We start from the raw sequence: 25,275 nt of genomic DNA, 5'->3' as shown, positions 1-25,275 counted from the left end.
TAAGAAGGATCACTACCTCAGCTAACCAGATTCCCAACATACTGTGATTTGCCGGAATGGGCGTCGTAGGCAGAGGGACTGGGGTGCGTTTGAGTAAGGGGTTCGGAATTTGGAGTACGACCGACCTGGGTTCGAACAGAGCTCTCCTACTCGGTGGTTGTGAGACTCCCACACGCCTCCTCTAGGACCCTGGGTTTCCTACTCTATCCGCCGGCCGAGGTGCGAGGCGTCGACGCTCAGCTCTTCACGCCCGCGGCCCGGCGCACAGGAATCCCCGAGGCTGGGAGGGGCGCCGCGCCGACGCCCCCTGCCGGCCGGCCGCGTTCCCCGCGCTGGCGGGCCCGCGCCCAACGCTCGACTCGTGGGACGCCTGCGGCCGGATGCTCTACGTCCGCACAGTTCTCTGCCTCCTGGCGGCCCTGGCGGCCTGTGGCGCCGTCGCCTTCCTCGGCTACTGCGTCTACTTCGACCGGAAGCGGCGTGGCGACCCCAAGGCGGGAAAGTGAGTGCGACGGCGGCGGACGTGCGGCGGGCCGGGCTGGGAGGGCGGCGGACGCGCTGACCGGGCCGGTGGCGGAGGGGCTGACTGGGCCCACGGAGCGAGGCTGGGCCGCGGGCGCCGCCGCCGCCGCCGCCGCCGAAAGGCCCGCGGGACGGAAGGCGGGGTGGGGACGGCCCCCTACAAGCACGTGCCACGTTTTGTTTGCAGAAAGAAGAGCCCAGCAGCAAAAGGCTGAGGGACGGGGCGCCCAGGGGAAGTACTTTAGCGACGCCGAGGTGGCGTTACAGTGAGGAACCTCCCGCCGATGCAGATCGCGGCTCGGCCTCAGGGTCCCAGGCCGCTTCCTGAGCAGCCGTTTCCCAGCACCGCTCTGCCTGCCCTCACCCCGTTTCCGCTCAACTTACGTTTAGTTTTTATTGTCCGCTACGAAAGGAAAGGAACGAAGGAAGAACCATTTGGGTCGTGAAAAGGCAGCTATACAGTAAACGTGGTAGGAAAAGGCGCTACGTTTAGTTTATAAAAAAGAAAGAGAAGCCTTTGCCCTTGCTGAGCAGCACCAGACACTTAGAAACCCACGCCGGGCCTTGGCCGGGTGACAGTGATGCACCGCCCACTCCTGTCCTACTGGGCCTTTCTTCTTGCTCAAAAGCAGAACATATCTTCTTTTTCTCCAAAATGGAATTTGATTAGTTATTTTTAAAGATAATCACAATCATCTTAGCGATCGGTCCAACTTAACTCACATCATCTCTCAAACAGAGGGTTCTTAGGTCCTTCTATGAATTTTCATTCATTCAGTCGGTTGAGCACCTCCTACGTGTGAGGCGTTGTTCTAGTGTGGCAGAGGTTAGCAATGTGGGTGGGGAGGGAAGACTATCCCCCACGTAACAGGAGCACAGAGGAGGTAGAGGATCACTTTCAGGGCAGGGTTATCATGGAGGTGTTCTACTGATCTACTGCTCCTTTAACCTTAGTGGCTTAAAACATCTTATTTTGCTCCTGAATCTGCAATCTGAGTAGGGCTGGGTGGGAATCACACCTTTCTGCTCCGCTCAGCTTCAGCCAGGTTGACCCCAGGGCTAGGTGCTGGGTCATCTGAAGGCTCGCTCCCTCACACGTTGGGCAGTTAATGCTGCTGGCCACTTAGCTGGGTCTATTGCACAGAACACCTGCACATATCCTCTCCATGTGGCATGGTCTTCCTCGCAGTATGGTTGATGGGTCCCACCGGGCAAGCAAGTGTGTGGTATATTTGTGTGTGCTGATACACACAGTTGACCCTTGAACAACACAGTGGTTGGGGCAACGACCCTTCCCTCAGTCAAAAATCTGAAAATAACTTTACAGTTGGCCCTGCATATCGGTGGTTCCAAATCTGAGAATTCAACCAACAGCAATTCAACTGTAGTGCCTATTTATTGAAAAAAATCCGTGTATATGTGGATCTGGACAGTTAAAACCCATATTGTTCAAGGTCAACTGTATATATGTACTTATACATATATTTGTGAGAGAGAACATGTGGGCGCGTGCCAGGTTGCCACTTCTACCGCATTGAGGCCCACTCAGTTTCAAGGGGAGAGGCAATAGCCTCTAGCTCTGGGAATATTGCTGTGGCTGTTTTTGGAACATGCAGTTCTTCACAGAAGACTTTGGAAAAGAGGTGGCATCAAATGAGTGTGGAAGGATGTGTTAAATTTGGGTCCTGGTTTCAGGGGAGACAGCATTCAGGATGAAGGGAACTGAATGTACATAAAGGTGCAAAATGGGGGACCTGCCAGGCCTATTCAGTAAATCAGTTTGACAGAGGAGTCCCAGTGGGGGATAGTGGGAGGTGAGGTTGGAGAGCTAAGTAGGGGCCGCATCGGAGAAGGCTTTGAAGGCCAGGTTAAGGAATTCACATTCAATGGGGGAATTACTGAAGATTTCTGAGCAGGAATTTTTTTAAAAAGGAGGAAAGCAAAAAACTTTTTAGGTTACATCAGGCAGGAGTATGCTAGATAGAGTGGAGGAAAAGAAAGTTATTGCAGTAGTACAGGTGAGAGGTAATCAAAATCCTGAACTGCGGTGGTATCAGTGGCAACCGGTGATGAGAGATGTGAGATAAATTTTCCAGAAAGAATAGATAATTCTTGCTGTCTGATGAAAGGGTCATGGAGAGCAGAAGTCAGAGATTTCTGAGGTTTGAAGATGGAGTCTCTTAGAGAAAAAGGTGCAATTGACAGAGTTAAGAAAGCAGGACAGGGAGTATCCATGGCTGGGCATGAGAGAGATGCTTTCCCTGGGGCAGAGCCTGGGTCAGCTCCATGTCCCTCTCCTTCATTGCCCTTATCCATGGTTGAAGTTACACCATTTGTTTGTGTGATTATTTGATTAATGCTTTCTATTTATTAGAATCAGCTCCATAAGGGCAGACCTTGTCTGTGTTTTTACTCTCCATTGGCTCTCCAGTGCCTAGAACAGTGTCCAGTACATTGTAGGTGCCCAGCAAATATTTGTTGAATATTGTTTATTGTAGCCAGAGAGAAACAGCTTGTGCAGAGGCACAGACTACGAAATTGCAATATTTAAAGTGTTGTGGCCAGAGAGATAGCTGAGTGGTAGTTTGGTGTCTTATTGTGGAGGGCTTTGAATGCCAAACCAGAAAGTTTTGATATTTTTCTGTCATGGCAGATAACCAGTGACGGTGATTTTATTTCAGAGAATGGATGCAATTTTTTTTTTTGGAGTATGGGGTGGAGGAGGGAAGTCAAAGGCAGAAACATCAGTGGCAGTCTAGGTGGGAAATGATGAAGATATGGATTATTTCAAATGAAGAAGAGGCAGAAGCAGGATTTTTCAAATGTTCTTTTATATAATCCTCATAACCACTCTGTTCTTCTAGGGTTTTTTTTTTTTTTTTTTTTTTTTTTTGCGTTACGCGGTCCTCTCACTGTTGTGGCCTCTTCTGTTGCGGAGCACAGGCTCTGGACGCGCAGGCCCAGCGGCCATGGCTCACGGGCCCAGCAGCTCCGCGGCATGTGGGATCTTTCCGGACCGGGGCACGAACCCGTGTCCCCTGCATTGGCAGGCAGACTCTCAACCACTGCGCCACCAGGGAAGCCCTGTTCTTCTAGTTTTATAGATGAATAAACTAAGGCACAGAGAGATGTCTCTTCCTACTTCCAGGATCTCGCTTCCTCCTCACCCCAGGCCCTTTTTGTTTCCCAAAGTATGGTCTGTGGTCAGTCTGCATTAGATTTACCTGGGGCATTTGTCAAAATGTAGATTATTTGACCCAAGCACCAGCCATTCTGATTTAGGAGGTCAGGGGTAGCCCAATGGTTATGGGGGCAGTGATGCTCAGACTTCAGAATTTATAAGAATCTTCTGAGGAGCTCATTAAAAATGCACATTCCTGGACTCTACTTAGACTGATTTGCTAGGTCTGGGTGGAGCCCAAGAAAACTGCAGTTTTAATAGCTCGTTCAGCCCATCCTTTGTGAAACAGTGCTCTCAGATTCTGCATAATCCCTTATCTCCCTGGAAGCTCCTTCCCTTCTCCATAAGTGACCTCAGATGTACTGCTCTAGACCTGGGGCCCCAAATTTTGCCTGCCTGCCAGACTCTGTAGCCTAGATGATCTGTTGGCACCTCAGCTTTGTGTGTTCAGAAGTATATTCATCATCTCATCCCTTGCCACTGTTCCTCCTCCTCTGTTTCCTTGTGATGCTTCTGATAGCCCTAGGCTCCCTGCTGTGACCCAACTCATCTTGCTTAAAATATCAACCTCATCTTCCACAATCAATCCCCTTATTTTTCTGTTCTCTATCTCATACCCTATTCCCTTTCTATTTCCATTGCTCCTGTACTACCTCAGGCTTTTATCACCTTTTACCCAGGATACTGTAATAATTTCTTAACTGTCTCACTGCCTCTTTTCTTATGCTCTCAGAGTAAATTCCTTCTAAACCGCAGCTGTGCATATGTAACACTTTGCAGTAGCTCCCTACTCTGCAGATGAAAGACGAACGCTCTCAGCTTGGCACCAAGGACTTGGCACCATGGGTGCCTTCTGTATTGACAGCCTTATTTTCCTAAGGATTAGAAATAATACATGGAAAGTTTTCAGTCCCTAGCTGGCCTTCAGTAATTGGTAATTATTATTGTTGTTGCTCCATTCACCCTATCATAATCCAGCTACATAAGCTCACTTGATATTTTTCCCTGCAGTTTGGCATCACTTGTACTTTCTTCATCAGACTTTCACTGAGCTTCTCCACATCTCAAATGCTATCTTTTCTGAGAAACTTACCCTGATCTTCCAACCAGATGGAATGTACTATGAGCCCCAGAGACATTGGACTTTGTTGTTAATGTGTTATTGATATCAAGCATACTTGTCTTTTCTCTTGGTTAGACTCTGGACTCCATGGGGATGGGCACAGGAGTCTTGATCTCCTTCCCCTTCCAGCTCTCCTTAGAGGGTCCTGCTCTTGGCTCACTAAGTATCTGATGAATGAAACCTGTGGTTGTTACTGATCATCAGCATGTTTGCTGATAAAAGCTTAGAATATGATCTCATCTGCAGGTTTATACCATTTAAAAAAGAGAATTCTTGGGGAAAATAAACAGAAAAACTCTCTGAATATAAAAGACTGAAGCTGAAGTGACTGGCAGTGGAGTTGATACTTTGGGCTAGGGATTGCCCACTTTAGCTTTAAAGACCAGTCCTTGGCATGGTACCAGTGATGATGCCATCCTGTGAACCTCGTCACCTTCATGAACCAGCCTGCAGCAAACCACAGCATCCTTCTGAATATCACCAGCTGCCCGGCCAGCCCCCGCCATGCCCTTTGCTAAATCAACAAGCACGGTTAATACCCTAGGCAAGAAAATAGGTTTGCAACATACAAAGAAAACTACCTTTGTTATAGTTGATTACAGTGTGATTTCTCCTTTGTGTACTTAGCAAGCTGGGTAAAATATGAAGTTATTACAAACACCTCAACCAAACTTGAATATGCCATTTTTTTCATTTGTTTGTTTTAGGAGGGAGCTTCAACTTTTTTTTTTGAATTATAACATGAGCTAAATTTAAGAAATTACCATAGTCTTCTGACTTTATTTCTCAGAGTTGTTAGATCTAAATGACAATATAACTCATGAAAGTATATTGAAAAGTACAAGAGCTGATATAAAATGGTAATCAGGGTTCCAGGTGTCAAGGGATTAGAGAAGCTGAAGAATAAAACTGGCCAGGCTGCAGCCTGGCAGACGCTGGATGTGCTGGTTTAACAAGGTACCATCTAGGAAGGCCATCAAATGTGCATGGTGACAATTCACAGCCATCGCCTGCCGTATATATATATATATATATATATATATATATATATATTTTATTTTTTTATTTTTTGGCACCTGAAATTATAACTCCATTTTAAGAAATTGTCTTAAATATAAAGAACAACTGCATTTGTCATGCTTGGATTTAGAGACTAGATTCAAGATGTGCTTTTTTTTGAGTTTTTTTGTGGCACGCAGGCCTCTCACTGTTGTGGCCTCTCCCGTTGTGGAGCACAGGCTCCGGACGCTCAGGCTCAGCGGCCACGTCCACGGGCCCAGCCGCCCCGCGGCATGTGGGATCTTCCCAGACCGGGGCACGAACCCGCGTCCCCTGCATCGGCAGGCAGACTTCCAACCACTGCGCCACCAGAGAAGCCCAAAATGTGCTTTTAAAATAAAAGTTAAGGGACTTCCCTGTGGTCCCTGGTGGGGTAAGACTCTGTGTTCCCAATGCAGGGGGCCCAGGTTCGATCCCTGATCGGGGAACTAGATCCCACATGCATGCTGCAACTAAGAGTTTGCAGGCCACAACTAAGGAGCCCGCCTGCCACAAGTAACATCCAGTGCAACAAAATAAATAAATAAATAAAATAAAAGTTAAATAATTTTGATGAGTAACCATATACCTTACATTCGTTACTTATTGTTAAATATTCTGTGACTCTTTTAGTTGTGGGATCCAGCAAAGAATGAAAAATTACAACTTTTTCTGCAAGAAGTACGAATGGGAGAACTTTGGTTATCCAGAGGTAAGAATGTAAACATTCTTTTGTAAGCAGTTATTTATGATAATTTATATTTGAGAAATATTTATGGATTGGTATTTGTATGTCAGATAACTTAACTAACTAGACGTGTTAACCAACTTGCTTCAGTTTAAGAGAAACTGTCCCAGCATTTTCACTTCATTACAGTTACAGCTCCACGATGTTACAGTTAGTGTTAGTTTTGGTTGCAGTCTTGGAAGTGGGCAGATGGAGAAGCAAAGCCAAATACAAGAACACCTTATTTACTGTCAGATAAAATTCTAAGTAAATGGGTTTTCCAAATGACTAAATGTTGTATGAATCAAAACTTAAAAAATTTTTAACTGCTTAAGGATACTCCCTGGATATAGGGGCAATTAAAATACAAAGAACCTTTCAGCTTTAACATTTTTTGAGCTGGGATAGTATAAATATGGAGAGGAAAATTATGAGTTATAAGTTAAAAGAAAAATAACAATTATTTTATTACATTTTATTTTTACTTAATGTTTAAGAGCTATCATGTAATAGTTTAGATTTAGAGGTGAATGTTACAAATATTGAGATGATGAAAACAAAAATTGCAAACTTGAGTTTTTAAATTTTTCTCTCTCAAAGGTGATTAACATTATTTCTATGAACCCCTAAATAAATTAGCACTTTTAGGGTTATATACTTCTACTATATTTTACTTCTGAAATTCTCATCTTGGTTGCTTATTCTTTAAATCCCCCACCAAACCCAAAACCAATTACATAAGAATCTCTGGGGTGGGACCCAGGCATCAGAATTTTTTTTTCTTTTTTTTAATTGAAGTATAGTTGGTTTACAGTGTTGTGTTACTTTCAGGTGTACAGCAAAGTGATTCAGTTTTACATATATTTATCTATAGCTGTTCTTTTTCAGATTCTTTTCCCTTATAGATTATACAAGATATTGATTATAGTTCCCTGTGCTATACAGTAGGTCCTTGTTGGTTATCTATTTTGTATTTAGTAGTGTGTATATGTTAATCCCAAACTCCTAATTTATCCATCCCCTTCTCCCCTTTGGTTACCATAAGTTTGTCTTCTCTGAGTCTATTTCTGTTTTGTAAATAAGTTCATTTCTGTCATTTTTTTAGATTCCATATATTAGTGATATCATATGATATTTGTCTTTCTCTGACTTAACTTCACTTAGTATGATAATTTCTAGGTCCATCCATGTTGCTGCAAATGGCATTATTTCATTTTTTTTTTTTTTTTTTTTTTTTTGCTGTACGCGGGCCTCTCACTGTTGTGGCCTCTCCCGTTGTGGAGCACAGGCTCCGGACGTGCAGGCTCAGCAGCCATGGCTCACGGGCCCAGCCACTCCGCAGCATGTGGTATCTTCCCGGTCTGGGGCACGCACCCTGCATTGGCAGGCGGACTCTCAACCACTGCGCCATTCTTTTTTATGGCTGATAATATTCCAATGCATGTATGTACCACATCTTTTTTATCCATTCCTCTGTCGACGGACATTTAGGTTGCTTCCATGTCTTGGCTATTGTAAACATTGCTTCAGTGAACATTGGGGTGCATGTATCTTTTAGAATTATAGTTTTCTCCAGATACATAGGTGTCAGTATTCTTTAAACCTCCCTAGGTTATTACAGTACACTGGTTGAGAACCAGTGTTCTAATGCAATAATTTTTCACCCAGTTTTCTGTAATCTCAGTTTTCTCTACTCCCTCCTGCCACCACCCCATTTTTACTACTTTGCTGCCAGGTAGTTCTGTAGCCATCTCAGTTGTGTTTATGTCTATATAACCAGAGGGACCATAGAGCCAAAAGTTTTAAGAGAAATTTCTGATTAGCTGATTTGATTGGATTTATTGGTTGGTTGATCTAATTAACCAAACTGATTATTGTTTTTAGGTTACATTAGCTCCATCAACTTGAGAGGCACTATTATATCTTTTTCTTTCTTTAAAAGGTTTGATACAAAGTGTTTATTTCCTACTTAGTTATATTAAATATGCCAAAATGTCAACTTCTGTTATTACATAACACCTGAAGAGAGGCAGCACACTATAGTCTCAAGGTTCAGAAAATTAGGTTCTGTTACTAATTCTGGCATTAATTAGCTTTGAAACCTTAAATTATTTCACTGATCTTTGCCTGTTTCCTAAAACGAGGTAGTGAGACTAAGTGATTACATGTTTTAACTTAAAGAGAGACTCTATCATTAATTTCCACTATTCACAAATTTTCATTCTTAGTTACTTTACAGCCAATCATCCTAAAACTCATTTTAAAACCACCTAGAAATCAAAGTTCATAAATCTCTTCTCCTCCCCTGGATATGTAATTCATGTTACACTAAATCTTGTTTCAGCTCGTTGATAATACAATCTATGTTTTAAAAGTCTTATTTAGCTAGAACATCAAGATATTTCACCTGTAATACTTCATCAATCACATATGTAGAGTTAAAGATAACTCGTATCAGTAATGGCAAACCCCAGCCTTTAAAAGAACTCAGTACCTCCCTCTTGCATACCCAAATAGCAGAACGTGAACGTTTCCAATTCAAGAGTGCACTTTTAAATAGTAATTTGGGTCAGAAAGTTATTTAATTGGCAGCTCAACATTTTCCCCTTTATACTTTTTACTCTTTTTGTGGCTTGTTCAAATAGTCTTTATTTATTTTTTAACATTTATTTGTTTGGTTGCATCGGGTCTTAGTTGCGGCATGTGGGATCTTTTGTTGCGGCATGCGGGATCTTTCGTTGTGGCATGGGGGCTCTTCGTCGCGGCGGGTGGGCTTCTCGCTAGTTCTGTTGCACGGGCTCCAGAGCACACGGGCTCAGTAGTTGCAGTGCGTGGGCTCCAGAGCACGTGGGTTTAGTTGCCCCACAGCATGTGAGATCTTAGTTCCCTGACCAGAGACTGAACCCGCGTCCCCTGCATTGGAAGGCGGATTCTTAACCATTGGACCACGAGGGAAGTCCCCTAAATAGTCTTTAGTTTGATGTGTTTTTTTTAGTTTCAATGCTTGGTGCTTTCTTGGTAATTTGTAGAATGTATATTTTGAAGAACTTTAAAATTCTGCTCTAATCTTATAAATCTGTTTCAGGGGAGCATTGAATGGGGCTTGAACATCTCAGCAATGCCCTTTTGGTGTGTGGGCAACCACAGGAACTTCTGAAAGTTTTCAAACACACACTTCCTCCCAAGGTATTTGAGATGCTATTGTGCAAAATTCCCCTCATTTGCCAGGTAAGCACATACTTAATTATCTTTGTGAAATGAACACTGTAAATAACCATGTTGGGCTTAATTACGTAGAAACAGTGAAGTACTGATATGTGTGTGAATGGCCCAAAGTTTTAAATGAGTAAGATCTCTGAATTTTTGTTTGCTTTTCTTGTCTTCAGATGAAACAAGCTTATTCTTTCATGTTCCTTTGACCATAATGAATTGTATATTTTGTTGAGTATTATACATGTTTCAACATTTCAACTTTAAAGTTAACATTGTTAACACTGTTTATCTTTGTACTTTCAAAGACATCACAATTATTGACTGACTGCAATGTCAACAGAGGTCTATAAGTTAAATGGTATTGTTAATTAAATCACCTAATGGCTTAAAAATTAGATATAATACAGAAAACTGTAAATTATCAAAGCAGAATAATACTTCTACTTTCCAATAATATGACAAAACATAGAAATCACTTTGGTAAATTTAAACATATAGGCTAGTTAGTGTTCTCTTGAGTACAAGTTTATATTGGTAAATGTAAGCAGACTAATACCTATTAATAAATTGGCTCATGAATGGATATCATTTGATACCAAACTGCTGGGTGTACTTATGCATCAACTAGAGTTTCCTGCAGTGTTTGGATTTGTTTTAGGATTCATTTAGCTCTAAGACACTACTTTAACTTTGGTTTACTTTTTATTACATTGATCACATGCAGTAGCTGAGAGTACACTGTATATTGTTGGTCTGACTTGGAATCATTCATGTTGGCTTCTCAGCTTTTGAATAAAACACAAAGCAACATAGTCTCCACTAAAGCACAATAATCAGTTCTTAAACATTTTGCAAGCTAGTCTCAGATGGGATGTTTCCTGAAGGTACATGAAAATGTCGCTAGGATAAGAATGTGTAGTGCCCACCCTGACACAAGAAGGGAGGCAAGAAAAGGATCGTGCATTAAATTGATTTTATGTATTTACCAGCAATTTGAGGCAGACATGAATGAACAGGAATACTTGGAGGATGATCTTGATTGAAAAACATTTCAGTGTATCCACAATCCAGTCAGAATGCTATGGTGCTATATAGTATAAACTGCTCAGTGGTATTTCCATTTATTTTCCTTTTAGTAATAAAATTTTTTTTCTATCTCATACATGATTGAACACGTATTTTGCTTTAAAATTAACAGTCATAATTGAAGAAACCATGGTTTATTTCTCTAATCAAGTGACCAAGCTGCTGAATCTTAAGGCCTCAACAAGTGTTGCATCTTATTATTTTCATTGAACAATGAGACCTATTTTGATTATTCTGGTAAACAGCAATTTTGTTTCCCCAGTGGTTTCCGTTTGCCAAACAGTCATGACAGATGGTTTAACATGGTGGCTACTGCTTTCATGGGATTCTGTCAGGTGAATCCTCATTTCCAGTGCAACAGTTGTTGGCAATCTTTCATCAAAAGTCCATGCATTAGGACTTCTCTATCGTGGTTGGCCAAGGAGTCCTGCTTTGGCAGCCAGGGCTTCATTCTGCTGAATATGATATTCCTGAAATCTCATAGATATTCGTTGAGTCATTTTTAAATATTTCTGTAAGCAATGCTCTGAACAGGTGGTCTAGAAATAAAAAGATCCAAGAGTCAACACAAAAATATTAATTAAAAGAAATTGCATCTATTCTAAAAAAATAACCAGTGGGTACTTTTCTTTTCTTTGAATATATCTGAGAATTAAATGGTATTAATGAGTAGCAAGTGATCATAGCTTTCAATTGTTAATACTTTCATCCATTTACAAAAATTAATATATACTGAATGCTTACCAGTTTGGAGGTACTAAAAACAATGGTAAGTCAGTCCCTGCCTTCTGGACTAGATTTTCTGCAGGTGTGTTTCAATATTAACTGAAATCCCACATTCCCATCTCTTATTCTGATTGTTAAAATGTAGGCCCAGTATCAGGTTTGTTCTTTTTAATGAGAAACTCCATTCACAACATTTGTAATTTTCAACTTTTTACTTTTTAATAAGACTATTGTACTTAGCATCTCTCAAACTTCGTCTTTATTTAACAAACACTTATTGATTGCTGGTTATATGTTAAGTTCTTGGCATGAATATTTATCAACATATTCCTCTGGAGGAATTTTATGTCTCTTTTAGCCAATATATAAATGTTTTGAAGAGGATATTAAAAGTTAAGACTTCTAATAGGGTTAGGCAATATGAGCCACCAAATTCAAACTCTACTTTTTCCAAAATTAACCTGAGTTTTCAAGGTCAGATAGGAAAGCCATGTCAAGTTTCTCTAGCCTGGCCATCTTGACTGAAAGCTAATTATTAAGAATCTTTGCTTTGGAACAATGTATTCAGCAAGTCCCAGGCATCTTCTCTAAAAAAGTCTGCCGTAGTTCAGTGTGGCTGTGATATTAAATTTGGCATCGTTAAACCCAGTGCCACGAGTCTGGCTGCTTCAAGTTCCTCTGAGCAATGGAACATATAAAAGGTAGCCTAAATTCCTGTAATAACTAGGAACAAGCAAAATGCTTAGGGGGATCCCATTTATATTGTTTATGATGAACTTAGAGAATTTTTAGTGGGCAACACTTTTCATACCTCTTCAGGTTTTACTTCTCTTGTTGTGAAGTCTTTAACACAGTCCAAAAAGCAGGTTTCTGTAAGTTTATTGTAGGTTCCAAGAAATTCCTTAAACTACAAACAAATCAGAAGGTTCTTTAATATTTGGTTTTTAAAACAAAGATGTTTTAAATACTGATGTATTTAGGCAAAATACCCTGTAATACTTGAAATCAAAGGTTCTTTTGCTACCTTAAATGGGTATAATATGATCTACAAAATATAGTCAGATTTTCTAGTTGAATATTTATTATTTCCTGGATTATCTTTCAAATTATCTGAAAAATGAATATGCTTCATATCATTTAACATCCATCTGTGGAAATGAAATATAAATATTTTGTGAGATCACTGACTGACATGGTTATATCCAGTAGTGCCTTAATTTTTTGCAAAATCCTTTTTCCTTAATTATAATACCTTACCTGTTTTATCTGATCAGATTCTGGTATTTGTGCAGCCATATTCTTTTGGTATGTTTATTAGTCACCTGATTTAAAAGTAAAAAGTTTGTCAGTTTGTATACAAATTTCTGTAGGCTAGTTGAAGGTAATCAAAACAAGCACAGATTTTGAAATAGCACTGAAACGAGTCTACCTGAAATTACTGTTCATATTTTATAAATTTCTGATTATGTAATTATATGCCCCCCCCACAATCTCCCAGGTCATTAATAAGAACCTTACAGTTTAGAACTCGATTTTCTTAATGCTAGCTATGAGAACCAAAGGCCCTATCTACATCTCCATTTTTTGGACAGTTTGCTCTGTTACCTTGCAAAGCTACGTATTAAAGTCCCATGCGTAGTACGGTTTTATGGGAAAGAGCTCTCTGGTGTCTTCCTATAAGTACTTAAGTTAACTATCCCCCTGGTTCCTAATACAACTTAGATCTGTGCTACTAAAGATCCTTTTACTATCTCTATGTAAATGCAAAGGTTCTATTAATTAACAAACACCATCCACTTATTAATCAACAACACTCATGAAAGAGAGTTCTAAAAGACTCTAAGAGAAAGTTACAGGAGTTGTACATTCTACAGTTCAAAAAGGGTAATCACAGAGACTTACCAGAAACTTCTGAACATATGACACTTTTGATCTAACTTGGGGGCAACAGAGAAGTGAAGATAAGGAAGTCAAAGAGTGTTTCTGAATTACTGGGATTTTCACATATCCTAAATGGAGGACCCAGGATCAGTTAATTATGATGTAAGAATGTATCACGTTATTTACTTATTCTATCCTGGCTAGTTCTAAAACAGATGAAATCTCATAAACTGGATGTGTATGTCATTCTTACTAGCTCATCAATTATTATTTAAAGTGGCTGTGAAAAGCACGAAATTTTCATGAAGCTCACATGGAGATTAAGTAGGAAATTCAAGCTTAGGGCAGAGTGTATGCTACTATCGTGAAAGAAAATTCTCATTTTGATTAACAAATACAATCAATGGTAATTCCACTCCAGCATTCCCAACCATGTATAAAACTTTACCCCTTTTGCATTTATTCTTCCCTCCTCTTTTGTCCTTATCCTGTGTGTTCATAAGTATTACTGCCATTTTTAAAAAGTTATTTTTTCCACATGCAAGGGAAAGCACCAGTTCTTTTCTATTTGCTATCCTAGTCTCATTCCAAAATTCTGACTGTCTATACTTCAGGGAATCTCTGGTTTAGTAGTAACAGTTATAAACTATCTTTTCTATTAAAATTCTTCGATATCTGCTACAAACGATGCAGTAGAGGTTTCAGATTAGCCCAACATGCAGGCAACTAGTGTTCCATAAACACCTAAAAAGTTACCAAGAACGCTCTTTATTCCTATTTTACTTCACAGCTTTATAAATAATATATATATTTTAACCACATAAACTACCTGAAAAATACCAGGAATTAACTGAAGGTCACAATTTTTCAGGTATTGCTGTGACTATCATCATTGATATGTCCCAGGTAAGATACTTCCATTATATTTACTCTTTGCTCACTTAAGTCATGAAACACTGATTCCACACCCTTCAACTACGGAACTGCATAGAAATACAAACCTAATTATTCCATTATTTTCTAATATCAACTTCAAACTTATTTACAGTTTGAGATCTCAGCAGTTACTATTTTGCTAGATAGATACGGGTAGATATTCATTCAGTAAACATTTATTTAATGTACCAAGTACTGTGCTAGTTATGAAACGAGCCATGCTTCTGAGGTAAGATGCATCTTTATAGCTGCTATAAAATTTTATCACTAACCAGCCAAGAAACAGAGAATCCTGTAAGTATATCATACAGTGAGGTTTAGGATTTGTGCTTCTGGGAAGGTGGGGTAGATGTGCTTTTCCCTATTCTTCTCACTAAGTACAACTAAAACCCCTGGACATTACACATAAAACAAACATAAGACTAAAAAGTAGAGAGGAGAAAGTATATTAGCTAGGGCCCTTGGGACCCGAGAAACATCACAGTAGTGAATTCTCTCCCTTGTCTGGGGTCTCATATATCACAAACTTGGAGCTGAAAAAGCTGGCAATCTGCAAATAGCCAGTTGGAGTAGTCAAAAAGCCCCTCTGTACCCCCAGCCAAAAGTCTGCCTTCTCTAGCCAAAAGGCTAGGAAAGGGGAAGCCTGCCTATAAAACAGAAATCTTTTAAACAATAACTGCTGTACTCCAGGCCAACACAGAAAAAACTTTGGTTCTCATCCCCACCCACATCAGCATAAGCCAGATAGACTTCCACCCTCACTAGGTTGTAACGAGACATTCCAACTCCCACACCAGAATAGTGTCAGAGAAGGGTGATTAGGGAGCAGGGACTTTAATTCTTGCTGGACATTAATAAGGACCCCTCCCCCAAGTGTCAGTGGAAACTGCATGGGGAGCCTAGACTTCCACCTCTGTTGTCAGTGATGAAGTACCTTTCTCCCTTCCCTCTCGGGTGGTATCAAAGGAGGCCTAGTTGAGATTCAGGACCTACATACTGCCCCATGGTAATCAGGCCACATGCCCTCCTGTGGTGTCAGTGGAGGCCACGTGGGGAGTAGTAATGAGGCACTCCAGTCCTCAGCCAGGGAGACACCAATGAAGGCCTAGTAGAGATCCGTAACTCCTACGCTCACCCAGCAGAAATGAGGAACATCACCCCCACCCCCTGGCGCGCGCACGCACGCGTGCGCGCGCACACACACACACACACACACCACCCACCCTCTCTAGTGACAGAGTGAGGAACTTGGACTTCTACTCTCACCTGGCAGTAATAAGGTGCCCCCACCCCATGAAGCAGTGTCAAAAGCAGTCAGCTAGAGGAGAAGGTTTAAACAAGATCTAGAGTCTCATAACACAAGATGCAAAATGTCTAGGTTACAAAAAAACAGAAACAAACAAAACTCATTCCAAGAACTAAGATCTTAAGGAAAAAAAGATGTCAAACACTGAGATGAGAGATGTTAGAATTATCTGACAAAGATCTTAAAATAGCTATTACAAAAAATGTTTCAATGAATAATTAAGAATGTCTGAAACAAATTAAAAAAATATAAAACTCAGCAAAGAAATATAAGATATCAAGAACCAAATGGAAATTTTAAGAAGTGAAAAACAGAAAAAAACAAAAGAAGCTCAACAGACAGAATCAACAGCAGATCGGAGGGGATAGAAAAAGGAACCTGTGAAGGAAGGAGGAAGATACAAAATAGAATTATCCAATATGAATAACAGAAAAATAGAATTAAAAAAATGACAGGGTACCAGGAATCTGTGTGACTGTGACAAAAGAACTGACATTTGTTTTATTAGAGTCCTGGAAGAAGAGAAAGAGGGCAGGGCTGTTAAAGTACTAAAATAATGGCTGAAAACTTCCCAAATGTGGCAAAAGAAGAGAAGCTTACACATTCAAGAACTGAATTGCATTCCAAAAAGCGTAAACACAAAGAAATCCACATCAAGATACATCATAGTCAAACATTTAAAAACTAAAGACAAAAAATTTAGTCTTGCAAGATGTCGCTTGCAAGAGAAAAGCGACATCTTCTATGGGGAAAAACAATTAGGATAATAGCAGATTTCTCATCAGTCAACCCAGAAACCTGTATCTAGCAAAAATATCCTTCAGGAATGAAGGTGAAATTAAGACATTCTCAAATGAAGGAAAACTAATCCTTTTCAGGCAGGTCTGCTGGCACCAAATTCTTAAAGTTCTGAGCAGAAAAAAACTGATAAAAGGAGACTTGGAACATCAAGGAGGAACAACACAGTAATAAAAATAGGAACAGGTACAGTACCCTTTCCTTTTCTTCTCGAGTTTCCTAAATTATATTTGACAGTTGAAGCAAAAATTATAAAACTGTCTAACATGGTTCTAAATGTATATTTTAAATGGGGAGGGTAAAGGGAGGTAAGGTTTTCTCACTTCACTGAAACTGGTAATATGCTGACACCATTAGACTGTGATAAGCTAGAGCAACCACTAAAAAAGAACATAAGGCGATACACTCAAAACCATTATAGATTAATCAAAATAAATTACAAAAATAATCCACAGGAAGGCAAGAAAAGAGAAACAAAACCAGAACAAACAGAAAATAAAAAATAAAATAGCACATTTAAGCCTTAATAAACAATTACATTAAATATAAGTAGTGTAAAGAATCAAAAGACAGATTAGGGGCTTCCCTGGTGGCGCAGTGGTTGAGAGTCCGCCTGCTGATGCAGGGGATGCGGGTTCGTGGCCCGGTCCGGGAAGATCCCACATGCCGCGGAAGATCCCACATCCCACATGGCCATGAGCCATGGCCGCTGAGCCTGCGCGTCCGGAGCCTGTGCTCCACAACGGGAGAGGCCACAACAGTGACAGGCCCGCGTACCGGGAAAAAAAAAAAAAAAAAAAAAAAAAAGACAGATTGGCAGAGTGCATTAAAGAAATGACCAAGTATATGTTGTCTATAAGAAACTAACTTCAAATACAGTGATACAGACAGAGTGAATACAAAAGGATGGAAAATGATTTATCATGCAAGCATTAATACAAAGAAAATAGTGGACATATTAACATCAGATTAAGTAGACTTCACAGCAAAGGAATTTAACAGAGACACAAAAGGACATTAAGGGTCAATCCACCAAGAAGACATAGTACTCCTAAATGTGTGTGCCCCAAGCAACAGAACTACAAAATATGTAGAGAGAACTGAAAGGAGAAAAAGACAAGTATAGTTTCAGACTTAAACATCCCTCTCCCAATTGATAGAACAATTGATAGAACAACTCAACAGAAAATCCACGAGGATACAGAAAAACTCAACAACATTAACCAAAAGGATACAATCTACATTTATAGAACATTTCACCCAATACACAGAATACACATTTTTTATTAAGTGCCCATGGAACACATACCAAGATAAACCATATCCGGGGCCACAAAGTAGCCTTAATAAATTTAAAAGAATTGAAATCATACAGAGTCTGTTTTTAGACCACAATGGAATCAAACTAGAAACCAGTAACAGGAAAATCTCTTAACATCTGGAAAATAAATAACACTTCTAAATAATCCATGAATCAAAGAGGAAGTCTCAAGGAACTTTTTAAAAAAGTCACTGGACTGAATGAAACTGAAAATACAGCATATTAAAATTTGTGTGACACAGCTAGATCAAGTGCCAAGAGGAAAACTTTATAGTACTAAATGCATACATTAAAGAGGAGATGCCTCAAATCAACTTTTTTTTTTCTTTTTACCTCAAGAACCTAGAAAAAGAGCAAAATAAACCCACAAAGCATGCAGAAGGAAGAAAATAATAACAGAAATCAACCAAAATGAAAACAGAAAAGCAACAGACAAAAATCAGTGAAATAAAGAGCTGGTTCTTTGAAAAGACTATAACAGACAAACCTCTAGCAAGACTAACAAAGAAAAAAAGTCACATATTATCATTATCAGGAATAAAACAAGGTATAGTACCATAGACCCTGCAGATATCAAAAGGATAACAGAACTATGAACAACTCTATATACATAAATCTAACAACTTACTCATGAATTTACTATTATCCTGATATCAAAACCAGATAAAGAAGATACATACAAGAAAACTACAGAAAACTACCTTCATAAAATAGACATAAAAATCCTTAACAAAATAATAGCAAATATAGTTCAGTAATATATATTAAAAAAATACACACCTCTAATAAGTAGGGTTTATTCTAGAGATGCAAGGCTAATTCAATATTTATAAATCAATAAATGTGATCCACCATATTAATAGATGAAAAAATAAGTCATGATCATATCAATTGATGCAGAAAAAGCATTTGACAAAGTCAGTACCCATTCATGTTAAAAACTGAAAATTAGGAAGACAGGGGAACTTCTTCAACTTGGTAATGTACACCTACAAAAAAATCCTACACCCTGTACTACGTAGTTAATGGTGAAAGACTGAACACTTTCCCCTAAGATAGTGAGCAAAGCCAGATGTCTGCCCTTACTACTCTTAATATATTGCTGGAAGTTCTACCCAGTGCAGTAACTCAAGAAAAAGAAATAAGACATATAAATTGTAAAGGCATGCTGAAAACTACAAAATGCTGATGAAAGAAATTAAAGACTTAAATAAATGGAAAGACACATTGTGTTCGTGGATTGTAAAACTCAGCATAGTAATGATGTAAATTTCCCCAAAACTGATATACAGGCTTAATGCAATTCCTATCAAGGTCGAGTAACATTTATTATAAATATAGACAAGATTACTTTTAAATTTATATGGAAAGCAAATGGACTTGAACAAATTCAAAAAAAGACTAATAAAGTGGGAGGAATCAGTCTACCTGATTTCAAGACTTATTACATAGCTACAGTAATCAATATTGTGTGATTTTGGTGGAAAAGCCGACACATAGATCCATGAAACAGGATAGAGAACCCAGAAATAATAACACAAATATGCCCAATTGATTTTTGGTAAAGATGCAAAACCAGTTAAGTGAAGATAGCCTTTACAACAAGTGGTGCTGGTACAACTGTACATCCATAGGCAAAAAATTTAACCTCAAAGTAAGTCTTTCACTTTATACAAAAATTATCTCAAAATGGATCTGGGACTTAAATATAGAACATAAAACCCATTAAAACTTTTAGAAAAATAGGAGAAAATCTTCGGGCTTTAGGGCAAAGAATTCTTAGACTTCACATGAAAAGCAAACTACATATATGATAAAGAACGAATAACTAGACAATATAAAGAAGTCTGCAAACTCTATAGTAAAAACACAAATAATCCAATTAGAAAATGGGCAAAAGACACCTCACCAAAAAGATATAGATGGCGAATAGGCACATGAAAAGATACTCAACATTGTTAGCCGTTAGGGAAACAAATTAAAACCACGATATATAGCATTACACACCTGTCAGAATGGCTGAATTAAAAAAATATAGTGACACCACCAAATGCTGGTGAAAATGAGGAAAAACTGGATCACTCAGATATTCCCTAGTGGTAATGTGAAATCATATAGCCACTGTGGTAAACGGTTTGGCACTATGTTAAAAACCTACATGTACAACTATCATATCACGCAGCAATTGCATTCCTGGGCATTTTTCACAGAAAAATGAAAACTTATGTTCCCACAAAAACCTGTACATGAATGTTTATATACACTTTATTCATAACAGTCAAAAACTGGAAGCAATCCAGATGTTCTTTAACAGGTGAATGATTAAACAAACCGGTACACCCACACCATAGAATACTACTCAGCAATAAAAAGGAATGAGGTACTGATACACACAACAGCCTGGATGAAACTCTAGAGGATTATGCTGAGTGAAAAGCCAATCCCACAAGGTTATATACTATATGATTCCATTTATATAACATTCTTGTAATGACAAAGTTACAGAAATGGGGAACTTAGTAGTGGTTGCCAGGGGTCGAGGAGAGGGTAGGGAGGAGGAAAGTAGGTGTTACTATAAAAAGGCAACATGAGACTTTTGAAATGGAAATGTCCTGTACTTTGTAACAACATCAATATCCTGGCTGTGATATTGTACTACAGTTTTGTAAGATGTTACCATTGTGGAAAGCTAGGTAAATGACACAAGGGAGCTCTATTTTTTCTTACAACTGCATGTGAATCTACAATAATCTCAAAAAGTTTGAGGTTGCCCAGCTTTCTAATCCCTGCCAAAGAACAAGGTACAGTGTGCATTGTGGTAAATGTTAGCAAATGTTCAGAACTAGAGTTCTTTTGGCTTCCTACTCAGAAAACAGCCTGAAAAGATCCAAGAACTGGTAAGATAACTTTTGTGGTTAGGTGTTAAAAGAAAACTTTGTGGGAACTTAAAAAAAAACAACAAAACAAGAGCAATAAAACAGGAATTAAAGGAACCTGGTTCACCAGCAGGCCTCTAGCTGAAAGCACAAAAGGTTATCCAAAGACCTGTTCATGTTTGCTAATTATAATGCCAAAATCAGCTTCTTTTTCCTGTTCCTATCCTAGTATTTCTTCAGGTTAAAATTCACATATAATATGACTTTTTCAAGCAGAGGTCAGAGAGGCAGAAAGTATGAAATCTTTAAATGTTGTGTAACACTGCTGACTCTACCTCACTTCCCTCTTGGTATACAACTCATAGTGACAAATGATGATTGTTATTGGGAAGTCTTTGAAGAGATATAGATGAGGAGCACCCCCAAATGTTGTTTGTATGAATTTTCTTGATATTGTCTTTTTTTTTTAAACCTAAGTGAAGGCAGTTGTTCCTAGAAAATACTGGAGACGGTTGAGTGAATAGATGATTTTCAAATTTACTTGCTAGTTTGTGTCTTCTGAGTCTTCCAGCATTCTATCTTGCAGTTATTTAATCATTAGTTATGTTGACTGACAAAGTCCAACAGCCATACAAACCACCTGATAGTGAGAAGCGGTAGAAGCAATGTGGCTGCCCTTTTATTAGGTCCTAATTACCAGATATTACAAGCAAATGTTTCTTACTGTAGAGGCAAATATCCAATCAGGGGATACCTTCTGGTTATATCCCTGAAACCTGAAGAGGGAGGGAAGGGATAGAGAGTTCTAGCATTTCTGGCTTGGGCCTTAGGAATGATTACAGCAATGCTAAGTAATTTTTGTGTCAAACAAAATGTATCATAAAACCAGGGAACTTAAGAGAATCGTTAGTCATCAAGCTCAAACCTTTTCTGATGCATGAGTTTCCTTTCTGTTCTGGAAAAGTCGTTGTCCAACCTTTGCTTGAATGTCTCCAGTGAGGCCTGATTTCTCACCTGAAAAATGAGGGGATTACAGTATGACTGCTGAGGCCTCTTCAAGCTCTAAGTCTGTTTGATGAAATCTAAACTTCTGCTGGCTAAGTCATTTTTTGAAAAGCCTTTTCCTTTTCAATAAGTGAAATTAGTTTCCTCAATCTGTTCTGAGGTTACAGTTATTTAGCATATGTGTTATTATGTATTAAAAAATACTTAATATCCTGTTTTGCCATGTAATATGTATGTTCAGGTGAACACACAAGGACAAACAATTCCCAGAAATTTCTGAGTATTAAAAAAAAATAAACTAGTCAGGATGTGGTGGGAAGATACCCTCTATTTAGTCTTTAGAATCATATGCAGATTTCTACCAGGTCTGGAGCCAAATTTCTAATTCTGTTCAAACTTAGTTTACAATAACTGATTCTTCTGATGTCCTTGGCCACTATCACTATAACTGATCCTGGCCGCAGCATGGCTGGTACTGGTAATTGGTAATCTTGTGATTCAGGCAAGGATCATGAATGGATGATAAAACTACTGGGTAATAGGTTGGGGAACAGGATATATGCATTGTATCAAAGCATCTCCACAGGTTACTTATCACAAAAAGAAAACTGTCCCTTTACATTGGGAAGATCTGCCAGTCACCACCTTAACCGGTGTGGTACCACCTATGTGCTATTCTTGCCAAAAATGTTTTATGTGATTGATTATGAGGGAATAATTAGGAACAGCCACAATTTGGGACTATGTGTAAGATGACTAGACTGGTCTTTTCTAAAAAAGTCATAAAGAAAAGGAGTAGAAAGGGCTGTTCTAGAATATGACTAAAGAATTAAGATAACTGAACAGTTGTGAACTTTGGAACTCAAAACCATTTTTGAGTTTTAAAAATAAAGACTTTTTGGGATAATTGGAGAAATCTGAATATGTTATCTTAGGTGTGATAGTCGTATTGTGGCTATGTAACAGTATGTTCTTAAGGAGATACATGCTGAAGAAATAAGGGTTAAAGGTCATGATGTCTGCAACTTGTAAGTGGTTCAGCAAAAAAACCCTGTATATCTCTCTGTATATGTATATATAGAGATATGAGAGTGGGAAAGAGAAAGCAAATAAGTAAAAGTGTTAACAACAAACAAATGAAAGAACAATCCTGTGAGCCATGTTTTTTGTTCCCGGGCTATCTGTTCTTTATTTGATAGGTCAGATGTCTAAACTGATCTGAACTAACTTGCTAGATTGACATAAAATAGGACTCTACCACATGTCCCTTTACTTTAGATCATTTGCAGCAGCTTTACGAAATTGTGCCTGATTAACTGGCAACCCTAACTTAATCAGAGCAAAACATTCTTTTGAAAGATCACTGCATACTCCTTTTGGGTTTAAAGGATGGCTTCAAGGCCTTAAAGGATGAGCCTATGAGCACTGGACTAGATGGGGGCAAGATTACTTGGGTTTTAATCCCAGCTCTGATTGAAGAGTTGTAAGATCCAAAACAAGTCACATTTTTAATGAGTTTCTACACCTACGAGCACACCTTAGAGGGGAAAGGTCACTTTTTCTTTTACATCTAAGTTTCACCTAGAAAATAAGGGAGATAAATCATCTCAAAAGTCTCTTACAGCTCTGACACTGTCATTATATCTTTTAATTTACATAAATTATAAAACAAATTGTGAACAGATACTACCTAAAAGCCTGGTAATGAAGGAAATGTAACTGAAATACAGAAACTCATCAAGATTTAAAAGGTTCTCTAAAGCTGAGCCCTTAAGGTCTCTTTTAATTCTAGGATTTCTTCTATCAAAGTAGACAGCTGAGATGTAAAGATAAATAAAAATTTGTTATTTAACCTTTACATCAGATTACATTTTTTGCTTTGATTAATCTTTTAGTAATGCGTAAAGGGAAACGTTTAAGTAATGCATCCTCGAAAATCAGCAAATCAGATAAGGTGTGTTGGCCCTGGTCTTCTGTCTAGAGAGAATTTTTCAGTTAAAGGAGGGTTCAGCTCAAGGTCACAGGGTGGATGCCTTACAGTCTAACTCACTGTCCCAAAACAAGACCCCGACTCTCCAAACTTGGGTTGAAGGTGGCTCAGAGCCTCGTATTCGACCCTCGCCACAGTGATGACACTGTTCCGAGGCAGGTCCCAAACCCGCTCTGGGGACGCGTTGCCCGGCTCCGCAGCCCCCGCATAGCACCAGGTAACCGCGGCGGCCTCCTTCAGAGACCCTGCCACCTTTCCCGAGCGTAGCTTGCAGCCCCCCGCCTGGAAACCCGGGATTCTGTGGACAGAGAAAAGAGACCATACTTAAGGACAGACTCTCGCATCCGACACCAGTAGGAGGCTGCGGGGCTCCGCTGCCAGTCGAGTCTGGGGGCGGAGGATCTGGGTCAGGGCCGGCGCCGCAGCCGCTGGATGAAGGAGAACACGTGGGAATGGCGATGTCAAATAGCTCTTATACCCTACTTCACCGATTCGTTATAACGCCGGAAACTCTAGAGGAAAAAGCCGATATCATAAACGAATTTTAAAATCCCTTGAAAATTGATTTTTTGATTGTATGCTTAGATAAAGCTATTTCTGACTTTCTCTTCAATATCAACACGAATCTGTCGAAACTTTTTGTAAAACTAATTTACTTAATCTCGCGTCCCTAACGGTCTGCGGGAGCTACCCTGTAAACAGTCCCTAATAAACAAGATTGGTATTGTCATCTACGTTGGGAGCTCTTCAGGTCTTGGATGAAACTCCCGAGTGTTATTCAATGTTTTAAGCCTTGTGGGGCAATGTACTGCTTTTCATAAAACAAAAAATTCACACCCGTTTTAAGCCTTTTATGTTGGGAGTTTGTTTCCACACGGAGAGGGATGGAAGAGCACCGGAGAGCGTTTAGCTTTTTGGTTGGACGATTTCATGGCGCGCATGCGTGTTGTGTCTGAAGGGCGGGTTTAAAGGGAAGTAGGTGTTGACCCGCGGCTAACTGAAGCTGTTGTCAGCTTAGACCCGTGACTCTGCTGTTGCCGAGGGTTCGGAAGACGCAGAGGGGTGAATTTAGGTGTCTGATGGTTGCTTCTGGAGGGTTGTGTAAGACTCTTTGGCTGAAGAAACCTATTAAGCTTCTTATGTGGGTGATTTTGAAAAAAATAGCATTTCGGTTTTACCTGCTTGACTCCCTCTTCTCAAATTTTAACTCCGCCTCCACATCTGGTTGGTTTTGCACTGCCATCTCTCCGGTTGGGGAGTGCTCTGTTATTGTTATTATTGCTTATGCGGTCATTCTCTTGTCATCCTCACTTTCAGATTCATTGGCATGGTGCATTAATAGACTGAGTGGGATTAATGGGTAAATATGTTCTAGTCGTCTCTAATCCTGGATTAAATACCAAATTGAAATTTCTAGCTTTGTGCATAGTCTCTTTAGACGTTTTATTTAAAAGTTGATGACTGCATGTTTCAAAATCACTTGAAATTCACGTTTTCTTTATCATACTCCCACTTTATTTCTTCTCCCCTACCCCTGCCCCCCCGA

General features: G+C 39.4%; 2 protein-coding genes across 2 annotated transcripts; one reads left to right on the top strand and one right to left on the bottom strand.

Annotated features, from left to right (window-relative positions):
• Positions 1 to 380: 380 nt before the first annotated feature.
• Positions 381 to 10,847, top strand: TOMM20L (translocase of outer mitochondrial membrane 20 like; the record flags this gene model as incomplete). The annotated part of the gene is given in 6 exon segments (XM_082648119.1): positions 381 to 497; positions 499 to 570; positions 6,498 to 6,576; positions 9,677 to 9,684; positions 9,688 to 9,819; positions 10,794 to 10,847. Coding segments are annotated over 6 exon segments (462 nt in total).
• TIMM9 (translocase of inner mitochondrial membrane 9) lies at positions 10,546 to 24,190 on the bottom strand. Its single transcript, XM_082648120.1, has 5 exons — positions 24,054 to 24,190; positions 21,660 to 21,748; positions 12,874 to 12,938; positions 12,428 to 12,523; positions 10,546 to 11,429 (listed from the first exon to the last, which is right to left on the bottom strand). The coding sequence occupies exons 3-5, from the start codon at positions 12,910 to 12,912 to the stop codon at positions 11,295 to 11,297; spliced, it is 270 nt and encodes an 89-aa protein (XP_082504246.1). The 5' UTR covers positions 12,913 to 12,938; positions 21,660 to 21,748; positions 24,054 to 24,190; the 3' UTR covers positions 10,546 to 11,294.
• Between the last annotated feature and the right edge of the window lie 1,085 nt (positions 24,191 to 25,275).

The sequence above is a fragment of the Grampus griseus genome, assembly GCF_964374135.1.
Source record: "Grampus griseus genome assembly, chromosome: 2".
In the NCBI taxonomy this organism is placed as follows: Eukaryota; Metazoa; Chordata; class Mammalia; order Artiodactyla; family Delphinidae; genus Grampus; species Grampus griseus.
This window is presented reverse-complemented; position numbering and strand designations above follow the sequence as displayed.